This window comes from Oncorhynchus mykiss, chromosome 2, assembly GCF_013265735.2.
Source record: "Oncorhynchus mykiss isolate Arlee chromosome 2, USDA_OmykA_1.1, whole genome shotgun sequence".
Classification (NCBI taxonomy): Eukaryota; Metazoa; Chordata; class Actinopteri; order Salmoniformes; family Salmonidae; genus Oncorhynchus; species Oncorhynchus mykiss.
This window is the reverse complement of record NC_048566.1, coordinates 41,430,063-41,440,016: the sequence shown is the minus strand read 5'-3', so window position 1 is coordinate 41,440,016 and position 9,954 is coordinate 41,430,063. Positions and strand designations below refer to the sequence as shown.

Below are 9,954 nucleotides of genomic sequence, written 5' to 3'. Positions count from 1 at the left end.
CGATATCGAATTTCCATAAGGTTGATACTTTAGGGGCAACATTATTTTAGCAATATTTATACAAGTCTATATGGAATTCAAATGCAGAGGTCCATAAGAATTAAATCCTCTCTGGTGTGTGTTTATTTGACTGCACACTGGAGTAATCTGCATCTGTTCAAGGGTACCGGGGGTAGCCAGCTCATGTCAGCACCATAGCGAGGCCGTTTAAACCTTGCGTGGGAGGGAGGGACTACAGCGAAAATCTTTCATCTCAAGCAGACGAGGACTCTAACATCATGTAGGCTACATTTTTGTTAAAGCCATTTAGTCATCGATCTATTATGATTATTCGATACAAAGTATTCTGGGATATGAAGAAAGTTCGACATAATGAATTCTGAAGAAGTAAGTGCTTTTATATGAATTATTTCCTGAAATACAGTAGTTTGTATTAGCTGAGCAGACTAAACAGATGCGCTGTGGCTATAGAGAAGACAACGCTATGCATGCTCCAAATACACATCGCAAAAACTATCACCTTATTTGATTAATCTTCAATATTTCACAGCGATATTGTGAAGAAGCATATTGCAAGGCGTGAAAAGCGTTTTTATCTACTTCAAAAACATCCCTCTTTCTCACACAAAACAACCTACTGAAATGATTTAACTCCATAAGAGCCCATTGGAAATTGTATGTGCCCTATGATACAGTTATATGCACTTCTCATGACTAGGTATAGTGAAGAGTGTGTTCTTCCATCATATGATAGACATTATTTTTGAAAAATAATTACTGATCATCTGTGGGTTTGCGCACTAATTGGGTGCGGCTAATCTGTCACTTTAATCGGTTTGTATAAATGGAGCAAATTATTTAAACCCAAACAATTGTAAATTTTTGGACTAAGTATTTCCGATAACATCATGAGCATACGTGCTCAAAATGCGCTTGAAACGCCACAAATTACGCACAGGTGGCTGCCGTTTTCTCTATGCAATAATGTGATAGTTTGTAATAATCAGCCCCTATGTGACATCTGATTTGTCAATTATTTCTCATCAGGAATGCAGCGGACTGAGAACGCCGTGGATAAATAATTGAAGTGAACCAGCGGAAAGAATCGAATGGCTTCTGTAGAGCTGCTTTATAAAGATAAGGAAGGAAGAGGCAGACAACCCGTTCATCCCTGCGTCCTTGACTGGGCTTCCAATCCGGTGCATGTTCGTAAAGCTATCAGTTCAGCCGGAGGAACGCTCTCTATCTCAGCTCCGGGCTGCAAAGGACTGTGTAATTCAACACCAAGGACGGTTCCCCATAACGGAGTTCCGCATCCTAAACACCGTCACCCTGCGGTGGAGAAGGTCAACGTGTGCTGCGACGAAGAATTAGATACATCTTTCACCTACGTCGACGAGAATGTGAATTTGCGCCTGGCAAGCCCTGTGAAAAGTGGGGAAAGTATCCACAAATCCTGGTGTAGGCCTAATGACTGTGCGAGCGACATTCGGCCGGAGGGGTTGCATGAGCTCTCTCTAATGTCAGATGATGATCTCGCATCAGAAAATTCGGGGGCATCTGTAGATTACGGTTTTATAAGCGCGGTCACTTTCCTAGTCACCGGGATCTCGTTAGTAATTATATCCTATGCAGTCCCTCGCGAGGTCAAAGTGGACCCGGAGAGCGTGTCCGCGAGGGAGATGGAGAGGCTGGAAATAGAAAGTGCCAGGGTAGGGGCACACCTGGATAGGTGCGTGATAGCAGGGCTTTGCCTACTGACGCTGGGCGGGGTAGTGCTGTCCACTCTGCTAATGATATCTATGTGGAAGGCAGACATGTACAGGAGAAAAGCCTTTGCATATTCCAAGCACTCGGGGAAACTGTATGGCTCCATCATTTTAAAAACTAGATCTAGCCCTAGTCGGTCGTCCGCGCACCTGTCTATGAAGGAAGAGATAGATGAGACCTTGAATTAAAACGCTATCCTGTTGAGAAACTACTTTGCCTTGTGTTACTAAGACAGAGCAACACAATAGAAGCAGGATGCAGGTACTCCAGACCCAAAGCGTGCAACCTGAACCCATCAGTCGGTCTGCCTACAGAACATTAGCTTAACTGTTAAAATATTAATTTGTTTTAATATTCAAGGTGATGAAATATTAATTGTCTTATACTATCATCTCCATATAATTGAATGGACATGCAAGGTATCAGCTTATTTAACCAGGTAAGCAAATTAACAAAATGATACAGAATGAATAAGCATGACAACAAAAATTCTGTTTTTTAAGAACTTGTAATTGGAAATGGAAAATGCTGGGTCACATTATTAAGGTGATCCGTGTTTTATGTGAAAGTGTCCGACAGTCAGTAATATGATGCATACACATATGTTAGAGGGAAAGTGTCTGTCCCATGAGTTTAGAAAGTGAGATGTATTAGCCCAGTCCAGTGCACCATATCAAATCTGATACGACAGAATCTGCTCAGTGGTGCACATGCTAACATCCAATGACCTTTTTTACTTCCTCAATGTGGGTGAGCATAATCCTCACTGTGGTTTCGCACTGTGTGTGTATGGAGGGGGGTCACTTAATCACACATGAAAGACTTGCCCCAGTTTATAAAGATGGACTGTGCTGTGCTGTACTGTACTGTACACTTCAAAGATCCTACTTACTTCTAATGTACTGTACCTGCAGTAAATGCAATTATCATACTTGAATGATCAAGCAACATGAGAACTCACTGGATCACAATATAACAATGTAATTAATAGGTATCTTTAAGAGAAATAGGCTTTTAATTTATAGGCTAGGCCTACGCTAACAATGTTTTTATTATAGGCTACTAATGGACGTACATCCTACAACACTCTAAACCGTATTGTATTCCTTTGAGAAGTCTCAGATAAGCCTTTAAAATGTTACTGGAATAGGGATCTGTTTCTTTTAACAAACCAGAAATGATGGGTGCAACAAAAACAGGAAATGTTCTATTCAGTTCATAGAACTGTTGGTTGAGAATTATTTTCTTTATGGTGAAGTGAGACACATCACCACTATAATTTGCAATCATCTCTGTATTGTGGGCCTACTACAGTAGCCTATAAGACAAGATGCATCAAAGGAAACTTGACACCTTGAAAATGGTTCCATCATTGCTCCACCTCTGATTTCAATTCTTCTAAGCCGTTATTCAGAATCACAAGTGTTTGCCTCCAGGGAAAAGATGCTCTTTGGTTATCACTAGAAACAGCTAATTCATGTTGTCATTTTGTGGGGCAAATTCATTTTGTTGGCTATTAATTACGCTTCCATGCGTTTGCCCTCATCATGTGTTTTCCATACTGTTCGATGATGCATATACGGTAATGGAATAAAATATACACCCCAACAACTACAGAAACATGGTGAGACTGTTGTTACTTTAACTGTATTGAGACCCTGTCTTTTGTGACAGTTGCGTAGTTATGGCTAATGTATGATACCAGTAGTACTACAGAAAAATACTGGTAGTGTAACTATACAGTAGCAGACTGATGGTGAAACATAAACTCTTCAACTCACTGCATTACTTTATGCCTGTCCTAAGTACCTTTAACATCACACGACCAAGCCTAGTTGGATTAGATTTTTAGCAGACGCTCTTATCCATAGCAATTTCCAGTAATGAGTGCATACATGTTCATATTTGTTTGTACTGGTCCCCAGTGGGAATCGAATCCACAACCCTGGCATTGTTAGTGCCATGCGCTACCAACTGAGCAACACGGGATTGCAAGTTTATCTCAATCTAAATACCTCCAGTGGAAAAGCACTTTCCTTGTTCCCTCTTCCCTTTTCACTTCTAGGATGCATCCCAATAATCTCACCTTTATTTTGAAGTGTGCACTTCCCTTCATTGATTTGACAGGAAATGACAGTCATAAGAAAATCCTCTAGCCCATGTCTACACCAATACAATGCTTTTAGAATTTGTGGGGAGTAGTGACCGGGAGCACAACTCAGGAAGAAGGAGACATTATTAGGACATACTCATTATTCTCTGGTCACAGAGGGGTAATGGAAAAAGGTATCTGCACCAGAGAAACATGGTGTTTTGGTAGTTAAAGGAGAATAAAGTGCCAAATCAGAGACCTTTCCGGAAAGTTATTTAAAAAATATATATTTCTGTACATCCAAGATGAATATGTTTGGAAGCAAGGAGATGAAGAGGGGAGAGGCCACAAGATGCAAGGAAAGATAATAGAGAATGCTATCTCAATTTCGATTTGCTCGATTCCTTACATCCTCTCTCTTTGCCAACTCGATTCCTTCCATTCTATCTCTTTGCCTTCCTCCCAAACATATTGGAGGAGAAGGTCTAAGGTCCCTCCCATCTGACTTTATTCTCCAATACATTTTCAAAAAGAGGTGGAGGATGTGAGAGATCCCTTCCTCCTTGTTGACATAGAGCTGTACAGCTCCCACCATACCTTCATCTCTCTGCCATCCAAATGTCTCTAAGGGATTTTGATCAGGGATTTGCTCAGTGCAACAGCATTTTACAAGTCAAGCTCAAGTGTGTTTCCAGAGGTTTCACGCATAAGCTCTTTATCCGTGAGAGAGCGCTTCACAGCTGAGACACACCGATTGATATTTTGTAGGTCCCTGTGAAGATCTGTCCAGGTTAGACAGGATCTGAGACAAGAGAGAGGGGCTGAGCTGCCATTAGCATTCATTTCCCAAGTGTACATGCTAACGTGCTGTCATTTATGTTGATTTACCAGTGTTTGTGTGTCTGCGTGTATGTGCGTGTGCATGTATCTGTGTCTGTGTGTGGATGCATGCATGGGAGTTCATGCGCATGAGTATATGTGTGTGTGTGTGTATCTGTATGAAGGTGAGACAGGCAGAGCTCCTTTGCTCTGCCATACAACTGATTTCTATGGCTTTTGTGAGGTGAGCTTAGCCCTTCATCTCCGGCGTATGGTAAGAGACTCAGGAAAAGTTTCCATTTGTATTGATTGCTCATGAGGGGCACACTAAAGGAAAACACTCCACAGGGACGTGACTTTGCTCATGGCCACTCTCACCAGCCTTAATCAGAGGGGGTATTTTTAATAAGAGTACACAATGCAATTTTTCTGGAACGTTTACAAGCTGTTATTTACATTAGTTGGAGTATTTTATTGTATTGTGAATTTAGTCCAGAAAGCTTCTCGCTCAGAATACACCACTAAGCCCTCCCGTGTTTTGCATTTAGAATGCGAAACATCGATTTCCATTGTTCAGCCCATGTTTGCATGAAATTAGTTCTAAAGCTCTTAGGAAATCCAGGTTCATGTTGACATGGCCTCTTAAAGCACACCTCATTTTGGATCGTACCCAAACCTCTATGCCCTTCTATTTCAGAATACTCAGTGTATTATACGGCGTATTAGAGAGACATTCTTAAAATCAAAAGGCTACGCGTGCAGCTCTATGTCAAGTCAATTTATACTTCTACATCTTCTGGTTGTCTGTGTTCTGCATCATTGACATTGAGGCGGTCGAGGGTAGCGGCACTCTGTCACTCGCTCCGTAGCCAAATGCACTGAGCTCTTTGAGCTGCATCATCCCTCAGCCCCACAATCAAATCTGTCACAGTCATTTCCTGTGTTGTCCTTGGCACTTCCAATCACTTTCTTCTACAGCTGAAACTATCAGTCGGCCTGCCTCCTTCTGCCTACTCTGTGCTGTGGCATCTAGTCCAAAAGGAAATGAGGTTATTGTTTTGGTCAATCTTAACCACTTAACCAATGTAAGCAAGAAGGAAATGCCATGGGGAACATGTGTGTTTATTTCAAATGCTGAAGGAGAGTAGAATTGCAAAGTGGGCAAATTGAAAATTGGATGAGCAGTAGTGTAATACAGTATATGCTGTTTGCTACGACACTGGCCATAATAGTCATACCAGTGTGGTGGTTAAAGAGTACCGTAGGAATTCATGTGGATATAAAAGCCTACTTGTAAAGGCCAAAATGCAATATTGGTACCATTTGTGACACTTAGCATACAGTGCCTTTGGAAAGTATTCAGACCCCTTGACTTTTTCCACATTTTGTTAAGTTACAGCCTTTTTTTCAACAAAATTTTTTTTATTTTAAATACTCAGCAATCTACACACAATACCCCATAAATGACAAAGCGAAAACAGTTTTTTAGAAATGTTTGCAAATGTATTAAAAATAAAAAACAGAAATATAGAAATGAGATACAAGATTCTCTGGTCTGATGAAACCAAGATTGAATTATTTTGCCTGATTGCCAAGCATCACGTCTGGAGTAAACCTGGTACCATCCCTACGGTGAAGCACGGTGGTGGCGGCATCATGCTGTGTGGATGTTTTTCAGCGGCAGGGACTGGGAGACTAGTCAGGGTCGAGGGAAAGATGAACAGAGCAAAGTACAGAGAGATCCTTGATGAAAACCTGCTCAGACTGGGGGCGACATTGCATTTCCAACAGGACAACAACCCTAAGCAAACAGCCAAGACAACGCAGGGGTGACTTCGGAACAAGTCTCTGAATTTCCTTGAGTGGCCCAGCCAGAACCTGGACTTAAACCCAATCGAACATCTCTGGAGAGACCTGAAAATAGCTGTTCAGAAACGGTCCCCATCCAACCTGACAGAGCTTGAGAGGATCTGCAGAGAAGAATGGGAGAAACTCCCCAAATACAGGTGTGCCACGCTTGTTGTGTCATACCCAAGAAGAATCGATGATGTACTCGCTGCCAAAGGTGCTTCAACAAAGTACTGAGTAAAGGTTCTGAATACTTACAGTACCAGTCAGAAGTTTGGACACACCTACTCATTCAAGGATTTTCTTTATTTTTACTGTTTTCTACCTTATAGAATAATAGTGAAGACATCAAAACTATGAAATAACACATACGGGAATCATGTAGTAACCAAAAAAGTGTTAAACAAATCAAATCATATATTTTATATTTGAGATTCTTCAAAGTAGCCACCCTTTGCCTTGATGACAACTTTGCACACTCTTGGTATTCTCTTAACCAGCTTCACCTGGAATGGAAACATTTCTAAAAAACTGTTTTTGCTTTGTAATTGTGGGGTATTGCGTGTTGATTGATGAGGGGGGGGAAAAGTGTTATACATTTTTGAATAAATCTGCAATGTAACTAAATGTGTAAAAAATTGCTTTGCTGGCTCTCCTCTATGGCACAAATCAGAGATTAACTTCTTTCCTTTTTACACTTTGATTCCTACTTGTGTTAAATTGCTAATGCGATTGTGCGTTGTGGCCTCTCATATGAGTGTATCAGCCTCTACGTTGTATTAACACGTTGAATCAACATGGAAAATGTCATATTTTTTCATACAGCTAGTATTGTAATCTAGCCATTAAAATGTTAACCTGTACTCCATCGCAGTGAAAAATATATTTTTATTTCAAAGTTGATCTTACTGCACCATCAAAGGCAAATTCAGAAAAGTATTGCATATGTTGCTGTTAAATGATTGTTGGCGTCATCTTGCAAGAGAGTTTGTCATAATAACAATGTACCTTACGGTCTTTTTTTCACCCATCTTTTAACATAAATCCAATGACTTGTTGACAATGTTTTGTTGATTTCACATTTAATTCACATTAGTTGACACCTCAAAGAAATGCAAATCAAAACTAGACATTGAACTGATGTCTGTGCCCAGCAGTGGAGGCTTGTGGGAGGAGCTATAGGAGGACTGACTCATTATAATGGCTGGATTGGAATGAAAGGAACGAAGTCAAACATGTGGTTTATATATGTTTGATGTGTTTGATACTGTTCCAGCCATTACAATGAACCCATCCTCCTATAGGTCCTCCCACCAGCCACCACTTGTGTCCAGCCGGTTGTTACATTTGCCTTTGATTACGGCTAAGAATGATTGCTCCCAAGTTCAGTGTACTTAAATAGTGGCTTGTAAAAATGACAGTAAAAATGACAAAGGCTGTTTGCACACATCAATCTTTAGGAAGCCTACAAATGGGAATACCATTCTGAGGGCAGACAGCTTTCACTCCAAAAGGCTAAAAGAGAACATTCCATATGGCCAATTCCAAAGAGTCTGCAGAATTTGCGATCAGGTAACTGACTCCAGTGTCAAATCTGCTGAATTGGAGATTCGTTTCTTGAATCGGGGCTACAGCACTCTGGTCCTGAAAGATGCCGATACAGTATAAGGGCCGGACGACTTGACAGAGAGAACTCGTGCCTCGTGATACGTCAGAGTGTATTTTTTTTTAACAAAATACAGCAGAAAACATTAAAAGAACTATTAAAAATCATTTGTGAACCATCCAAAGCGATACGCTACTATGCCAAGTTTTCCAAGAGCCGCCAGTCATAAGCTTTAAGAGATGTTCTACCCTAAATGACAAATTAGTCCACAGTTATCTTCCTGGTGACTCTCAAAAAACTTGGCCAGACCACAAACCCCAAGAGCTTTTTTGAAATGCAACCAGTGGAACCATTGCAGAAATATTGCACATAAAAAGTGTTTTGTTGACACAGCGTCTAAAATGGAGTATCACAAGTCAAGCATTTCATTAACTGCAAAACCACTCATGTCATCTACAGATTAGAATGTCCACAGTGCAAGGTGTTCTACATTGGACAGGACAAAGAGACGCCTTCAAGACCGCTTAGCGGAACACAAGTACGCCATACTGGTAGGCAATGAAGACTACCCCATGGCAAGGCACTACAAGTCCTTACACCATGGCAAGGCACTACAAGTCCCTACACCATGGCAAGGCACTACAAGTCCTTACACCATGGCAAGGCACTACAAGTCCTTACACCATGGCAACCCTGCCTCCCTACAAGCTATGGGTATTGATCATGTTCCAGCCTCAATTAGAAAATGGGGCCGCCTTAAACAGCTGAACCAAAGGGAACAGTTTTGGGATTTACAAACTGCAGGCCACAAAGTACCCTGGTTTAAATGAAGATATTGATTTGTCACCTTTCCTTTGGGGTCATGATAGGTCCATTTGCTATCATCTAGTGGACATTTTGCTCTATTGCCCTCAGCTATGTTTAGACTGTTGTTGTCCATGTTTGCTGTGTTCTAGTGTCCTGTGGTATATATGGTTCACCTGTTCTTGGCACTTTGCCCAGTCATATTTAATGTTAGAATTACTTTTCATGGGGTTCTGATGCTTCTAGCTTTGAGTTGATATTTTTGATAACATATCTACAGTATTTCACTTTTTAATGTGTATAGTATTGCTTACTAGGTGATGTCCAATGAATTCTGTAGCCACAAAAGCTGTTCAAAAGAGGACATTGTACTATAATTTCCTTGTACTCCCTGACGAAGGCCATGCAGCCGAAACACATCGGAGTTTTTTGTTTCCATTGAACATGCCATACAAATAAGGCATTTTAATAAATGATATGAAGAGTGCCTTGGTCCTTCTTTCTTTTTGATGACCAAATTACCCCTTTTACCAAAGAGCACCTTCTGTCTACCAAAATCTACCATTGTGTACCTAAGCAGCGTTTCCCTTCCTCCTCTTTTTTTCTACATGTGGTTTCCATATGTTTAATGTGTTTGATACTGTTCCAGCCATGACAATGAGCCCATCCTCATATAGCTCCTCCCACCAGCCACCACTGGTGTCCAGTGGGTCGTTACATTTGCCTTTAATTACGACTAAGAATGATTGCTCCCAAGTTTGGTGTACTTAATTAGTGGAGTGGAAAGCTTTTAGAAAGCTATCAGCGTGCCAGAGGAAGGATGTGTCTCATCTTAACTCACAGTGCCTGGAGCAACATCTGAAGAACAATACAACACAAATGAACGAGCATCCTGAGCAATTTGGCATGTTGAAGTGTGTGTGTGTCTGTGTGTCTGTGCGAGTGAGCGTGCGCGCGTGCGAGCAGGCACGAGAGAGGGAGATAATTAGTATAACTTAGTTGGTGTTTGTAATTG

General features: G+C 41.0%; 1 protein-coding gene across 1 annotated transcript; it reads left to right on the top strand.

Annotated features, from left to right (window-relative positions):
- The first annotated feature begins 200 nt into the window (after positions 1–200).
- On the top strand, positions 201–3,390 carry LOC110489824 (transmembrane protein 74). The gene is made up of 2 exons (XM_021562757.2): positions 201–387; positions 1,048–3,390. Exon 2 carries the CDS (start codon positions 1,110–1,112, stop codon positions 1,956–1,958), a length of 849 nt encoding a protein of 282 aa, XP_021418432.2. The 5' UTR covers positions 201–387; positions 1,048–1,109; the 3' UTR covers positions 1,959–3,390.
- The last annotated feature ends 6,564 nt before the right edge of the window (positions 3,391–9,954 follow it).